Source organism: Nipponia nippon, unplaced genomic scaffold (assembly GCF_047370975.1).
Source record: "Nipponia nippon isolate SJK-2023a ecotype South Korea unplaced genomic scaffold, ASM4737097v1 scaffold_13, whole genome shotgun sequence".
Taxonomy (NCBI): Eukaryota; Metazoa; Chordata; class Aves; order Pelecaniformes; family Threskiornithidae; genus Nipponia; species Nipponia nippon.
The window spans coordinates 14,394,441-14,411,819 of NW_028262324.1; the positions used below are offsets into that span (position 1 = coordinate 14,394,441).

The following is a 17,379-nucleotide window of genomic DNA, read 5'->3' on the forward strand; positions in this document are numbered from 1 at the left end:
AGTCCACCAGTGACTTCTACATTAAACGGTTTCAGTCTATGAGTCCAAACAAGATTTTTCAACCTGTCACTCCCGCAGCTCAAACTGGTATATGAAATGCTAAACATGTTCTGTCTGCTTTGTACATCTTCCTTGACAAACACCTGGCGTAATGATTCCAGAATGAAAATGTAGCTGGCAATTTTATGGATGAAGCACAAACCAGTTATTTTGGTTTTGCAATGCTAAGAGTAGTGAACATGCATTTTGGTTTTAAATTGCAAGATGCGACTTGGAAGAGGCAGTGGAGTAGATCATAGACTCTTCACATAAGCCACACTCCAGGTGGCTCAGGTAAGGTTTGCCTGACCAAGAACTGCAGGATCAGACCAAAACATAAGATCGTACCTATGGACCAAAACCGCCAAGATCAGACCAAAACAGCTGTTTGTAGAGGTCAAACTTAGACTTATTTTTCTGACCACCCCCTTTGCTGTATATGTGGGATGGTCTTGTGGTTAAGAGTGGAAGATATGAGGCTCGTAGTCCAATTTAGACAGTTTTCTGCAGACCTCCCAGCCAGGCTATGAGGATCATATCTAATAAAGGAGGCAAACACCTCAGAAGGGATTTCAGCCCTACTTCCCGACCTATTAACCTGAAATCCTTTACTTTTTGGCACTCCAGCTTTGGATGTTAGAGCTCATTAATTCTGTATATTCTCAGAGTTATGGCAGTTTTGACATGGCTGAGCTACTCAGTTTGTGTTTGTACTTCTGCCCCATTGGGAATTCCTCCACTCTCTTCCAGGCACCATCCGCTGGGGTTTCTCTGAACGTGGTGGAGACCAGGCACAGGGCGCTGGAGATCCACGTCCTGCCACTGCCTGGGAGGACCCAGACCCACCTCCCTGCACGTGGCACAGCGTCTCCTTCTCTAGGTTGGCAGGAATTTTGGACATGTGCGTGTGTATGTGTGGTGGTGATCTGGCTCCTCTCCATCCTGCCTGTTCAAGAAGCATCCCTGCAAATAAAGAAAAACCTAAGGACTCATTGGATCAGGAATGGAGCATGAAAGGGGTCGTGGTTTTGATGAAGACGCTTCCTTAGGAGTGGAGCATTTGGTTCTGTTTTGTGCTTTATCCAGAGGCGTTTTGACATAAAATGTTAGATTTAGCCCTTAAACTGAGTAAACCCCTCCTCCCAATGTCAAGGGCGACATCCCCATCGGCGCCCATACCACAGCCTCCTCTTTGAGCAGGCACATTTTGCTGCGTTGTGAACTCCAGCTCAGTGATAACTGCCGTTCCCTGACTCCGCAGGGATGGGACTGTTCACGAGGCAGATCTCACACAAAGGGCACTGATGGTGTTCCTCAGCATCACATAAAACCTTCCAAATACTGGCAAGCTGCAAAAAATAGTAGGTACCAAAAGCTGATTCCTGAAGTGAGAATTTCACACATAATTTCTTTCCAGTGCACCAACAAAACTATTGTGCTCAGAAGATGACTCTGAAAATGCCTTTTGTTGTATTTTGTGTGCAGTAGGATTTTATATCTGCAATAACCACCAGGTGATTTTATTTCTAGGAACTAGATTATTTTACAATAAAAGAAAAGACTCTCCGACCGGTATTTTAGCAATCATATTATGAAGAAAAACCACATCTAAACATTCCAGGAATATTATAATATGTCCTAAAATCAACTTAGTTTTGACTCACACGAATTGATATTTGCACTGTTTTACTGTATGGCACCGGTTTTCTTATACATACAATTGTTTCTTTCAACTATAACTAACTTGATTCTTCACGTAGCAGGATCTGAGACTAGTAAACCACAAAGAAATTTTACACTGCAAACTGCAGCAAGCAGAGGTCTCTCTAGCGAAGGCATTATTTTACAAAATGATGGATGTGCATATTTATTTGCTCTGTGACTTCCATGTCAGGTTTGTCATATTTCCTCAAATTACTAGTTAAACCAAGGTTTTGTGTTTTGTTTTGTTTTTGTTTCTGCTGAAGCCTGCAGGCTCAACATACCTTATAAAAATCAAGCTGTAATTTATCTGCTCCATAGATCATGTGTAACAATAATCACTCTGGAGTCTGTGCTGGGTTCTGATGTCTGGCTTTGTTGGAAGAGATGTATGAAGTGAACAAAAAGCTTCCTGATTTTCATACTCTGTAATAAACCTGAAATATGGAGAGAAGTGAAACACGTATTTAAATTAAACCGTGGAATCACGACAAAGAAGGAGTACTGAGAAATACACGCACACCCAGACACATATTATGCAATGACACAGTATTATTTCTCTTACCAGATGGACCTCTACGAGTTATGTATACTATATGCCGCATACATATAGCAATTGAACTAGCCAACCGATTTTTATCCTGAACTTGGACTCATCAAAATGGTGCATATGTTAACTCATATTTTGCAGGGACAAAAAACCTTCGCCAACATAAAAACATGTGGACCCCCAAATGGGTTAATATTCACAGGCGCTACCCGCAATAGCTAAGTGATAGTTCACACTAAATTCACTGCTCGGTGTTAATGCTTGTTTCACATACATATGGGTAATTTTGGAGAGGTCACTAACAAACTTTGGAATTTTTTGTAGATGTTTGCAAAAATAAAAAAAAAGCTAAAATTCTTAGATGAACAATCTAACTATACAAATGGAAAATGGGTAGAAAAACTCGCTGAAGATTATTGTAGCTTAAATTCCCCGCTACACCCACACCCACATACACCCCTGTGAGGGCTGGAAATAAGATTCAACAACTGAAATATTTCACATTGCCCTGGGCGGGCAGTTCCTCCCACAGCTGAACTGCCTTTTCAAGGCACTGCTCTCCCTGTTTTGTTTATTGCGATACAAAAACAATATGTGATTCATCTTGCAGATGTTAGAAAAGCACCTCCCCATCTGGAGATGCGAACCGGGCACTAGATGTTGTGCGAAGGCGCTGGCCAGGGCCATGCGAGTCCTTTGTCACCGCAGGGGTTAATAAGCACTGAAGCGCTGTCACCACCGGGGCCCCAAGGAAGCCAAGCACTGGGTAAAGATTTCTGGTCCACTGGCCATGGGAATACAGAGCTGCAGTGAGTCCCTAGCATTAAGAAGAGAATGTAATTTTAAAATTAATTAATTCTCTGCAACGCACTTAGCCGGAGAGATGCAGCCCCGTTCTGACCGTGGGAGGGGTACCTCCTCCGCTCCCCAGCGAAAGCGATGCCTGGGACTGCACGGAGAAAGCGCATCTTGGGAGGCACTTCCCAAAAGATCAAGGTCTGTTTAGTCTGCAGCCTGAGTTCCAGGACAAATCTGATTCTGCCTCTAGCTCCCCAAAGTCTCTCTTGCCTTTTTTTTAAAAAAAACCCGACAACTAAATTGCAGTGGCATCGTCATTAAGAGATCCAACAGAAGCCTGGAAGAAGAGATTAGCACATACCAGAGTGACAGGGCTGCTAGGAAGGGGAAAAAATAGACAACATCAGTGCAATGTACCATTAAAAGTATGGAGTGACAGATGACAGTTGGTCTGTGATGGGGTGATTCAGCTAAATGGTAAACAGAAGGGCGAATTCTGATCTCGCTTATGCCAACATAAACCTTGGGTTGCAGAGGAGCTGCTTCGCGTCTCTAGTACCGGAGTTGAGCCCATAAAAGCTGTGACTCAGCCAGATAATCTCTGACAACTGTTAGCGCGGTGGTAAATATGGCAACGTGGCAGGCTGGAAAAGAGACTAAAAAAAGTTTCACTTCCACACTTCCAAAAAGAAATGTTTCAGAGCATTTTTTCCTCAAAACAACATTTAAAATCTTGATAGTAATATTAGAGGTGGTTAAGAAATGCCTAAGTAAAACATAATTCTTTTTTCAGATTGGATGAAATATTTTGATTAAGGCCAAATTAATGAGGTTGCTGAGCCAATGAGTTGAAAAGTCAGTTATTCCCATAACTCCAGTCCCTCCGGACCCGACCTGATGGACACTTTACGTAAGGGTTAGTGGCGATGCGGTGGACAGACGCTAACTCATGTCTGCCTGAGATGGACGAGGAGAGGTTTTCAAAAGGAGATATTTGCTAAGAAAATCTTTAGCGTTTCATTTTGCTTCAAAGAAAGGATCCCATCTAAAACATATGTTACACTCTTTGTGTGGGCAGGCATGCAAACACTAACGTGGGACCTAACAAACAGCAAATTAGAGCTGAAGTCTTACTGAAGCCAAAGCTAAAACTCTCCCATCCTGCCTGCTGAGGCTTCCTTGCGACAAAGCTGGCTTCTCTCTGATTTTAGCACCGAGAACACTGAAATTCAAAGGGATGGATTCGGCTTGTCCTGCCTTCCGGGCTGCCCGAGACCCCTTGTCCCTTCACCCATCAGCACCATCTGGCGCCACATTGTTTGCATTCGGCAAATTACAACCTAACAAACTATTGGGATGTGAAGGTGTGTCATACTGTTTTTGTGATTAAAAGAACAAATTCCCTTTTTTCTGTCCGTGGTTTAACTTTGTAAGGTATCGGTATTTTTACTTCAGTCCATATAGTGCCTGGTTTCACTCGCAAGCCACTGCGGTATCTGCAGAACTAAAAATAAGCCATTTCTCATGGAAAATGTCATATTTTTCACATTTTAGCTGGTCCGAAAGGCAGCTATGCACAGAGCTGTGAAGATCTGAAGTTTGCTTCTGATGCGCATGCAAAAGTTGGGATGCCCACCTGGAAACCCATCCTCCTTGGTGGGAAAGGCCAAGAGAAGGGGCTGTCCCACGGGGAGGCCACCGCTGCAGCTGGAGCTCGCAGCTCCTGAGCCCGGCTGGAAGGAGGGGATCAGGGCCAGCGCGTGTTCGTGCCCACGCACCCCGCTCCCCGGGGGCTTTAGGAAATTTAGGATCACTCAGAGCCATTTTAAGATCTGGGGAAAGGTTTTTGTATTAAGCAGAATAAGTTTCTCATGTGAGCCTGACTCAAGGTGGCAGTGAAAATGGGTCTAGGAAATAAAGCCATGCAGAAGTATTCACCTTATAGGAAAGCCACCAAAAAATATATGGATTGTGGAATTACTCTTTGCAGAGATGGGAATTCAGATTTTATTCCTTTTATTACGTTTTATTTCTTGTGTCATTACAGTGTACAGATTATTCCCCAGCTACAAAAACAGTTGTAGTGAGATGCTGCAGTTGAAAAGAACAAAACAGGCAACAGTTCAACATTCCCAGTTAAGATAATTATGTTAATATTAATGGATATTAATTTCTGTTTATTTTACAAATATTGTATTAGGAAACTAGCTTTCAAATTCACACCTCACCAAATGCTTTCAACAATGATTTGTTTCATTAATTTTATCAGCTGCATTCCCTATTTTTTTATAGCATGTTCTTTGCTGAGAGACATTAATCCGTGATGGAGCATCCTAAAAGTCTGTGCAGAGGAACCAAGCTCATAAATGTCGGTGTACAGGCTACACACCACTGTCAGTTTTTCAATTTGCAATGTAGTTGGGGCACATAATACATTTCTGATTTTTTAATTTTTATTTTAAAGAAGTCTTGAAAAATTTCTGTGTATATTTTCTCACTGTTTTAACACATGTGTGAGCCCTCAACATTTAAATGTCAAATTATGTGTGATATGGGTTAGGTAATAAACCCTATGGTACTATTTTTAGAATACCTATAAAAATAACTAACACAGTTTAAAGTCAATGCCTTAGTCAAATACTCAGTGCAGAATTATTTTTTATCTGAATTCAGCAGCCACCATTTCTGAGTTTCTCACTAATAAATGTAAAATGCTAACGGAAAGTGAACAGGAAAATATTCTGCATATGCTAAATTGACCTTATATTCAAAATGCAAAAATGCTTGTGCCACATGTTTAGTTGGTTAAAAAAAATAAAGTGCGTTAATGCTTACACCTGAATGAAAAACAGAACAGTGCCCACGTTATTTAAAATATTTTCTTTAAAATCTCAGGTTTCGAAGATGTTAGGGCCTTCTCTATAATGGCGAAAGCAGAGAGGGGTAGCTGACACTAAATTTTGCTTCTGATTTTGATCCAGATTCAGTCTTACCGATACAACTGCTCATTTGTGGAGGATATTCTGCTCCCGAGTATTGCAATTTTGCCCTAGTGCCCCTTTACCCATCGCAGGGGACATGGGCGGGCAACTGGCACAACGGAGCAGTGACTGGTACCCTCCAGCGCAGCCAGCTCCGGTTGAGTTACATCTGGCACATACATTATTCTTTAACACGCGTGTGCCAGTAGGCTTTATGTGCCGTAATCAGACAGCTACACACAGCGTTACACCTCCCAGATGATAAACTCTTCCCCGAAAGGAGCGTGTAAAGCCAAGGCAGGGATGAAGGTCTGCAGGACCTTCTTCCAGGTAAGGGCAAGCCCTGGGTGAGGGTTTTACAGGCTGGAATAGCCACTAAGCAGAAGGACAAGCTGCTTTTGCTCTGCACTTCCCTGTCAATTTGCTGTGAATGCTCCACTAGATGCTGAATTCCTCCGCTAAAAACTGGAGATGGAGCTAAAATTCAGGTCTTGCGATCAAACCTCCTTGTACTGTGCTGACTCTCGCGCCTGCTGAGCGCCGCCGGCTATTCATCAGTGTGGGAATGTCAATACCGAAACATTACAATAAAAAATGGGTGCAGTTACATTTCCTCCCCTCCTCCTTTGTTGCTGGGCCAAATTTCTTAATCCCTTCAAATGCAACTGAAAACCAATGAAGTCAACAGAAAACCCACTTGACTACACCCTGACTTACCCCTTGCCTTGCTTAAACCAGGTACTGCCGTTGAGTTAACCCATGACACACGCCAGTTCACTTTCATGTCTTTCCCCAGAGTAGACAGAGAATCCTATTCTTCATATTTCTTTCCCTGGACCTTGGCCAGCTGCATAGAGGTCAAATACGTCAAGCTGGGTCTAAACTACAGGAAAAAAATGAGCTGCATTTCAACCTTCTCCTCTAGCAGAGTGACAATATAATTCATGTTTATATTCCTGCCTTTGCCACCGTCCTGCTGTTTGACCTTGGGGAAGTCACTTCATCTTTTTGGACCTTCATTCCTCCTCCAGCTCCTTTCTTTTGTATTTAGACTAATATAGGGCAAAACCAGACTAATACCTATGGGGCAAAACGTGTCTCATGCTGTGTGTTTGCATTGCTGCTAACATAGTGGATCCATCTCCTGAACTTGAGGTCTCAGGCAGAAGTTAAGGAAGATGATATTACCACAAATATTCCAAGCTATGGGATAAATGTAAAGGAACGTACTGTCTCCATGCATGCACACGTGCCGTATGTTTTCAGTATTCCTTGCATGTCTAAGATGACTCAGAAGAATTTCTTCCCGACCACCCAAATTAGCACACAGCCTATTTCATGCAAAGCAGCACTGTGCCCACCAATTCTGCCATGCAGCAGGAAAAGCAAAACGCTTGCTCTGTGCTGAGCTGTGATTGAATTTGTTCAGATTAGACCGGGAGCTGAGCAAACTTGAAATGCCTTCATTTGAGCGAAGCTCCCATTTTTATGGAGATGTTTGGCTGTCTTCAGATCTAATTTCAGGATCCAAACACTCCAATTTCCCCATAAGAATGTGTTCAAACACCGCTTGACTGCTATTCTTCTCCCTTGCTGCTGAGCTGGGAAGTCATCACGTCTGATGAGGATTCATTATAAAGTTGACAATTTGCCCCTTCCCTTCAAAAAACCTCAGCAGAGCTTCGTTCCTTTCAGCCCACACCGACTCTCATCTGAAGCCTTCCCTGCTGCTCTTAAGAAACCTAAAATATATCCAAGCTGCAGGATTAAACTCATCCTCGCCTCCTCCAAACAAACAAACAAATAACAAAAGAGGGAAGAAATTATCTCTACAATAGGACGATGAATGTAAAGAGCTTGTATGTTAATCATTCGCATAAAAAAAAATCCCAACTGCTCACACGGCCCTGAAGTCAGAAGGAATGAAAGGGAGAGAGAAAGGGAGAATATGGACATTGGGAAAAGAAAAAAGGCAAGAGCGAGAAATACAAAGTGCCATGGCCAAGAGTATTATTTGTCTGCTGTGTGAGAGCGCCGTTAGAGCCCTGTCCAGACTGGTTAACTAGATTATTCAACTTTTAAACTCCTGGTAATTCCTGCAGCGGGTCCCCTGGGTTCCAGCTGCCCACAGAGACCTGGGTGGAGGCCACCCACCTGCGGGCCCCCTCCGTCGCGCTGGGCCCTGGCTTTCAGGGATGCGTTGGAGGGCTGGGAGGGAGGGAGGGCAGCCCAAACCGAGCAAACCCCCCTTCTCTTTCGAAGTCCGCAATCTCCTTTATACCTATCACTTACTCAGACATTCGTTTCTCCCCGTGATAACTACTTGCAAAATAAAGGCGAATATTCTTTTTATTTATTACTATTTTATTTTTTGGGTATCCCTGGTCTGGAAGGAGTTAAAGTAATTATCTCCTCAGATGTCCACAGCAGCACCACATCCCCGCTGTGCTCTATCAGAGCTGCTGGGCAGTGTCAGCGATGACTTCACCTCCGTGCATTGCAGCATTGCACAGTGCCCAACTGCTGGAGTTTGCTAATTTGTGTGTTTTCACTCGAGGCCTGCTGATTCAATCATTTTAAAGATGCCCATTTCTTCCAAGCCAGGGATTTTATGACTCTAAGGATTAGAAGCTGTTATCCCAACAAACCCTGGAGCTCTATATATTCTGATTTTATGGTAAGCTTCACTAATAAACTGTTTAAAACATATGCTAATTGTGTTTATTGTATTCTTTAATTATCATATGTATCATTAAAGATGTACTATCCCGTTTGGAATCCTAATACCTAATGCCCTCCTTTTTTTTCTTCTTTTTTTGTACCATTGCACCGTACTGCATTACTTTAAAAAAAAGGAGAGGAAATAGAGAGATATATATTTTAACAAGGAAGCCTATTTTCAATTTTCATTGTTTATTTAAAAGTAGACTCTTTGAATTTAATTTGAAATCTCTCTCCTGAAGAAAGGCAGGCAGGGAATGACATAACAAAACATGGCATTCTGTCTCTGTGCATTTTATTCCTTAATTTATTTTTTAAATATGCCTCCCTATAGTCTATTATGCTTAGTTTTCTGTTTTCAGACTGCTCAAAATGATAATTTGCGCAGCCGAGATGGGTTACAAAAGATCAGAATAATTGTCCCCTCATTTTTGTTATAGCTCATTATTCTTATCATACGTACACACACTCATATACACACTCCAGCACGTGCATAATAAATAAGTGTATTATGTATATGTACGCACACCCATGTATACATATGTATATCCTCACTTATTCTTGTGCCAATTTTTTCCCAATTAATTAAGAGTAATTTTTCCAAAAAAGAGATACCAGTCGTCCTAGCCATGTGAGTAATTTTCACTATTTTGAAGACTGATCTTGATCCTGAATGCGGTTTCATCCTGCCTCTTTAAAATGAGGGTTCCCCTGCATAATAAAATCCTCATATTTAGCACTCACAATGTATTCCCCTCTACTGACCTGCTCCCAACAGCCAAAACAACGTCTCCAGCCCTGTTCGCTATTGATTGCAATGGCCTGCCCCGATTCCTCTGTTTGCTGTTTTGATTTGTTTCTTTTCCTGCCTTTTTTTTTTTTTTTTCCCGCTTGGGAAAATGAATTGGCATTAACATCAGGGCATTTTGTTCACTGCGTAAAAACAAAACAGCAACAAAAACATCCAAGCGTTTTTCAGCTGCGCAAGTCAAGGAAAAGGGATGCGGGGGGAAAGACGCATGTGCAGTGAGATCGGTCCTTGGTCATCAATATTGGAGATGAGAATAATAAATACGTGCAGACACAGGCCAGCAAAACGTGGGCACGCACGTTTATCACAGGCTCCTTCCTTTCCGCTGGGTCGTGCACGCTCATGTGCTCCAGCCTAGATCTTTAAAGTTCTTTTTCCTTACACATTTGAGGGATATCCTGGGAAAAAGATGAATATCCCAACAGAGTTATGTTTTGATGCAAAAGAATGAAACTACTGGACTGTTTCACTGCTGGCGCAGTGGGGAATTTGCTCTCAGGAATTTATCAATCAGACTTTTTTTATTTTAGTTGGTGAAGAATGTTTCCTTTAGGTACCAGATGCTAATGTCACATCATGAATGAAACCGCTTCTGCAAATTGAATAATGTAATTTGCATTCACTCATTCAAAATAACATTGGAAAGCAGCAATGCTGCTCTGTGTTAAAGTTAAAAATCATACTTCCAGGCAAAAGAGAGTGTCTGCTTGGGTATCCAAGCCATGATAAAACAAGGGGATTGGGATTCTGATAGAGATCTTTAATATACATGTTAAATAAGTGTATCATTGGACTAAAGACTATTAAAAAACACATATAATTTTGGTTTCTAAATAATGGCAACCAACAGCCTACAGCATCCTTGTCACATAATAGAGAACTAAATGTTGGGTGAGATTCTCTTTCTAGGGGTGCCAGCTGAATTTGGAATAAGCTGCTTGCATATGTGCTGTTGCTTTTCCCTCGCTGGGATCACTGAGAACATCATTAATTGTTTGTTTTGCCTTTTTGGAGATTTACCTTGTGTGTGCTTGTTGGTTTGACAGCCTAGCCGCAGGTGTACTCCAAGACGCAGGAAGAAATAGTGGATTATATCATGTCAAAATAAACCTGTTGCAATTAGAGACATCTCAGCCATGTGCAGACCAAGGTTGATTTTACCCTGGCTTCTGTGGGTTTAATATTTCACGGCAGCACATGGGGTGTTGGTGTGTCTGGGGGACGCTGGGGAGAGCGCATCTCCCCTGCCTGCCCCAGCCCAGCCAGCGCGGGTCTGCCCTGGCTGCAACCCCGGCAACGATCATTTCACACAGCCCCAAACAAACCAAAGCATCGCCCTCTCTCCTTATTATATTAATGGATTTTATGCTACTTTTAAAATTACACTGTTTTCAAACACGAATACATTTGAATGTCAGACTGTAGTACCCAAATATAAATGTCAAGACCTCTGTACATCTCTGGCATGTAGGAACTAATTTAATCATCTCAGTGAAGCGATTTCTGTTCAGACAATCACTTTGTTCGAGTGGAAGGGTTATGAAGAGAGTGCACAGTCGCAGGAGAGTGCTTACACACTATTTAGGGCCATGCTTTTTTATAAAAAGAAAACCAAGAAGGGCATTTGTTCACGAGCGGAAATTCCCAGCCCCTGCCCAGCTGATGGAAACTGGGGTAGTTGCATCTCGGGCTTAGAAAAACGATGTGTGGCACCGAGGCATATTGAATTTCATTTATTGGGGGAAAAAAGGGGGGAAAGTGATGGGAAATGATTTTTTTTTCTCCTGTGATTGGAGAAAAAAGGACAAGCTTGTGAAATATAGGACGCTTGGTCACTGTGCATTGCTCGGCTCCCCGAGTGGGTGATCGTGCCGGCGGCGCACACAGATAAAGCGAACGCAGGAGCAAAACCTGTTGCAGTTTTGCATATGGACTGTGGGCCTCTGGCTTCTAAAATTCGGCTTAGATGGTTTCATTCCTCCTTTTTACATATCGCATTTAAAAAAAGACAGTGCAGGCAGTATTTTTTTCCAAGGGATAACTGCTAAACAGGACTAGCAGAAGGAGCTTATTCTCTCTGTGGGCCAGCTACCCACAGCAGTTGCGTTACTCAAGCATAACCCATGTCTTTAATCTGTCTTAGGAGGAAGGAAAGTTCCTCCTAAATTTCTAGGGGAGTTCGGATCGGCTCCAGGCCACTGCTGTGCAAAACCTCTCATTGGGGTCATCAGCAGGAGCACAATGGTTGTATGGGAAAGACCAAGCAACATCACAGCTTTGTTGTGGGATTTCTGGAGGATCAGAGAGGCTTACGATGAGCTAGCATCATCGGAGAAAGATGAGGAAGAGCAAGGAAAAGGGTGGATCTAAGCCTGGAGGCTGGGCATAGGGAATGGGATCATGAGGGTGACTGCAGGGATGGTTGGGGACAGCAGATTTAATAAATGAAGGACAAATATCAATCCAACCGGTCCATATGTGTGGGGAATGTTTGACAGTGTCCTTTCCCTGAGTGTGCCATCGCCTCCCAAACCGCAGCCCGGCAGTTTGCATGGGAGCTGATCCAGTTCCCGATGAAGTCGCTGGGAATAAGCATGGATTTGGCATCGATCGCATTCGCCTGTCTTGAATTTAAAACTTTCAGCCCTAATTCTGTCTTCACAACTAGCAGGATTAAAAAGTTAGAACTAAAATAATTTTGCTACTGTTTCAAGCACCCCCAAGCAAAACAAACGAAAAGAATAATCAGAAGTGCAATCCATTTTGGAGAGCTTTGGTGAAAGAGGCTTAATTTGTTGGATTACTTGTTACAATTAGATGCAGTATAGATGATATCAAATTATATTAATAGCTCTAACATTTTGTAAGTGTTAGTATGAAAACTGCCCAGCCTTGATAATGAAAACATGCACAAGTGAGCTTTGTAAAGTAATCAAAAATCAATCCGACATGTCAAGCTGAACATATCAATGAGACAGTTTGCAGTCAGAGGGTTTTCTTATGAAGTGCTGTCAACAGTCAACGCTACACTTGTCTGATCCGTCCAGCTCCGCTAAGTGGAAAGATTTCTCTTTTTTTTTTAACCCAATAGAAGAGAAAGGAAAAACAGGAAAATGTAAGCCACGGTAATTCATCTCAAGTATCCTGAAGGACAATTAGTAACAAAGGCTAGCAGTGGTAAGCCTGCTCTTTGGTGTGGTTTGGAGATCCGGGGCTGTAATTATTGAGCCATCCTGCTGAATAGCACAATCAATGCTTGACGGCTGCATGGCAGAGCGCCGGTGCGAAGGCTTGAGCTCTTGTGTAAATGAAACGTCAGGCTGGGGGAAAAGGGGCCATTGTGTTTACCCGCGCTTTGATTAGCTTTTAGCGAACAATGAATTTTCAATCGACGCAAGACATTTTAATGGTGTTGTCCAGATCTTTCTTAATAGGAGGTTTGGATGATAGAAAGGGAGGGAGAAATGCACTGGTGAAGAGGATGAATTTCCCCCATGCCGTGCAGGTGCGAGGGACCGGTGTGCACGCATCCAGCCCCGCTCCCCAGCGGCGAGGCTCTTCCCAGCCGGAGCGTGGTCCTTGGCGTTGGCAGAACCGCGCTGGAAGCAGCCGCCCGGGATCAGAGCCATGGGACCACGGCACAGTCCTGCCAGGCTTCATGACTGGCTGGGCAGGTGACATGTCTTTGCACCTGACTACACATTTTTCTGCCCACAGGTCCTCAAGCCTCCCCCCTCTTGCTCCCTCGAGCATGGCTTTCCTTGATTTGTAACCTCAGGGCTTGTCCCTCTCCCTCTTCCATCATATTTTCACCTTTATCCCCCATCTCTCTCAAAAATAAGCTTCACCCCTGCAGCAGCAAGCTCAAGCTTTTCAGCTTTCCCTTTAAACTCCCGCCCGACTTCTCATGGACACATCTCTGTTCTTGTTGTCTCTTATGTCCTTCTTTCACAGCAGAAATATTTATTAAACTGTTCTTCAAACTTGCCACTAGTTTCACTTCTCCCTTCAGTTTTCCCAGCACTGCTCCTTGGATATTTCAAAATCATCCCTTCCTCCATGCGCCGAATGGCCCTGAACGTTCAAGCTCGAGCCAAGGATGTTCTGGGAGAGTTTCGTGACTGCGTGTCCAGAGATTAGGGACTCTGCCTGATTTTTGTTGCTATTCGAAGGTATTTCCTAATACCGTTTTCTCGCCAGTTGCAAATATTCCAGACTCAGATGCTGTCGCTAAGTGGGGAAGGGACAGGTAAGCCCAGTGGGCTTGTTTCCAGCTGCACACCAGAAGAACAAACCCACACTGCCAATGTACACGCTAAAATTTACTTTTTGCCTGTGTGTAGACCATAACAGTCATCCTTTCAGGAAAGAAGGAATATCAAGGTAAATAAATACTTGTAGAATACACCTTACTTTGTGCTTATTTTTATTGCAGCAGTGTCAAACCACCCCAGTGAATGAAGCAGCCCTGGCTGTGCTAAGCCTGGAGAAGACAAGTGACAAGAGGAATATCCAAATGTTTGGGGAATGCATTTGCTTTCTTCACTCAGGCCTCATTCAAACACACTTCTGCTGCCAACCTGTTCAGCATTAATCCCCCCACAACGAGATTAACACGTCCTACCCGGCCCCTGCCGACGCTGTAGCTGGGACGTGAGATGCCTGACTCCTGCCATTCAGCTCTGATGAAGAGTTTAGTCCTGTATTTCTTCCTCCAGCTCCAGCAACTGCTCAGCCGTTAAGCAAAGCAAAGCAAATCTGGACGCCTGTAAGCTGCTCGGGGCAGGCACCGTACCTTCCCCATAAATCACCACAACGCACCTCCTCAGTGGAAGGCAAACTCTGCAGATGTAATTGATTAGCAACTATCAGCTAATTACAGGGTAATCACATGATTATTTTTGCTTTGCAAACTGAATAGTTGTCATGAGATTGAATAATTGTGCGGGGCAATTTTACACGCAGGCACATACTAATGCTGAGTAAAACCGGGTAATCTAAAGGCTGTATACAGCAGGTAGGATTTTTTTTATTCCTATCACTGTGCAAGTCCGGTGTGCACATCATTGCATCGCCGGCTTATAGAGGAATTTTTGGATCCTATGCTCTAAAGTAGAACCGAAAGATAAGAAACTGCTCTACCAGCATTACTAGAATTAAATGCAAACCCCGAAACGGTGGCAAGGCAGCATCTTTGCAGCTCTGCCAGCCCAAAGGGAAAATGTAATGCTTCTGCCCTGCGGAGGAAGGAGGAGGGTTTGGGCTGCTCTTCTCCCAGCGAGGAGAGAGAGGAGGAGAAGCGGAGGCATGGACACACCGCAGGAGCATGCGCTGGTTAACCCGGGAACTTGTTTGCCTGCAGCCCACGTAGCCGTCGCAGTGACACGCTTGCACCTGCAATCAAGTGCAAGCGTTTCACTCTCCTCCCAAAGCCCGGTCACAAAACGTAGATACAGTGGTTGGAATAATTTGTCCCTCCATAGCTTATTAAAATTTTGGTGTTGGTAGGAGAGTCAATCAAATCCCAGCAATGCAACCCAAATATTTTCACAGATGGATTGAACATTGTACCAGTAAGCAATATGAAGAAATTATTTTCTCTGTTGGCAGTTTGATTTGAAAGGCACTCTAGCTTCTGAATATCTCTTTCCTAGAGAAGACGATTAAACATTTCAAGCCATTTTCAATGCCACTGATTCAGATTAATCATATATTGAAGCGATGGGGTTAAAGCTGGAAGATACCGTGTTCTCTTTGGGCTCTCAGTATTGTGGCATCAAACCTGTGGGATAAATGCCCCCACAGAAGAGGCCTATATTTCCTAAGTTTAATGGAAATACCAATGCTTCCCTTGCCAGGGAATTCTAACACTTCCTAAAGCTTCCTGCATCTCAGGATTCCTGCAAAAAGCACTGGAACTACTGAAATAGGACTGACTGGGGGAAAAAACCACACTTCAGTGATTTAGAAAAAATAATATAATGAACCAACATACGTCTGAATTAAAAAAATGCTTGTATTAATTAGAAGACACATTTCTATATAAGCCAAGAGCTGGCAGAACGTACATAGGAATATTTTTAGGTTTTATCCAGGAAAAGTTAATACAGGAAACAAATGCCATAAGCACATTCATGAATGTACAGGAGGATGGTTCAGATCCTCAGCTGATGTAACTAAGCCTCCATCATTTGTTGCAATGGAGATACAGGGATGTAAATCCCAGCTGAGGCTTCAGCTCAGTCTATGGAAATACTGTTGATGCCAAGTGGCCACTAGGCACTAATTGGGAGGGAAGGAAGCTGGAGCAGGGAGACTTTGTCTTTTTGTATTTCTTCAGGAAATAACAAAGGCAATGTAAGTAGAATACATCTGTAAGGCCACGCTGCTATCAGAGGGCTTGGGTACAAGAAAAACAATTCAGGCTCCACTTTCATATTGTAATGTCCTCAGAAGCTGACATCGGAGGCTCAGCCCAAGGCCCCAGGTGAGCTAAAAAATGTTTCTGTGCAGGAAAAAAATCTCTCAGAATGAGTTACATTGGTTTTACATGGAGCCATACGTACTCACAGTCTGATTTAAAGATAAAAACAAGGAAAAAACCCAATTATTTGCTAGCAGGAATATTTTTGCTCCCAGAAGATAATCTGTTGGTAATGCTGCCTCTGAAATTAATTTTGAGTGAAACTGAAAGCTCATACACACTCCCTGATCTGAATTTGGAAGAACAGAGACACTTCTCAATCATTTTCACAATGCCCCCTGCTACCCCCACACCATGTATTTCAGTGTGCACCAGCTAAGCTTTTTTTAGTTTCCAGGTATAGATTTTGTAATTGGAAAATATATGTATCATGCAAACTCTTTTTTTAGATATCTCTGGATTTGAAAATCTCAGTGGTTAAACTAAGAACTGCGTTAGAAGTAGAAAGGAAAGGTTGAAAGCTGTAAGTGAGAAAAAAAGAAAAGAGGAAAAATCAGGGTCACCTGGTTACAGTCAGACAAAAGGCACATTTCAAAAAATGTACCCTGTAATTTAGTCAAAATGGAAAGGACGGGAAAAAGGTCAATATTGTTTTAAATGAGACTAACAGCTTCCTTTATGTAATGGGTGAACTCCAGTGTGTTTCCGGATGATTGGCAATTTAGCTGCTCAGGGAAAAAAAAAGGTTAAACTTATCAGCACACAAAAGTGCCAGCAATTTATTTCTGTCACTTTCCTACAAATTAACCTATTTTAAGGCATTCTGAACCTCATCAGCGAGCCCAGGTGTGGTTGGGAATGAGGGTCACCACCAGGTCCATGTGCATGGGGGGGACGTGACAGCAGCCCTGGGAGGCGGCAGCCACGCAAAGGAGCTCTTGGGTGGAAGACGAGTCCGATGAGGAGAGGGCTTATATTTACAAAGAGGAAAATAAATACTCAACATTTTCCCAAATAAGCAAGGTTTGGTCATCCTGAACACTAATGTGGATCCCGAGGTCTGATGCTCTGCATCTATCTGCAAGCCGGGAAGGTGTAAGGGATGAATGATCCAGGGGTATGAGCTCGCATAGCTCTGGTACATGAAAAAATATTTAAGGACCTGGATTCTGCACTGAAAAACCCCCAGCTTTCAAACCCTGAACTCTACGCAAAAACCATGGACAAGCAGAGAAAAGCATGTCGCTAACCCTGTCCCCTCACACACCTTTGCTGATCTAGTTCAGAAACCTTGTCATATACGTGCACGTAACTGGGCTTTTTAGGCTGTAATCCCTAGAGACAGCACAGAGAA

General features: G+C 43.1%; 1 protein-coding gene across 1 annotated transcript in view; it reads right to left on the bottom strand.

Moving 5' to 3' along the window:
* LOC148056556 (uncharacterized) overlaps positions 1-17,379 on the bottom strand; it is a 64,798-nt gene that overhangs the window by 11,784 nt on the left and 35,635 nt on the right. Inside the window, exon 2 of the mRNA XM_087750322.1 lies at positions 2,025-2,177. Coding sequence (XP_087606448.1) covers positions 2,025-2,059 — 35 coding nt within the window. The 5' untranslated portion in view covers positions 2,060-2,177. The remainder of the gene's footprint in view (positions 1-2,024; positions 2,178-17,379) is intronic.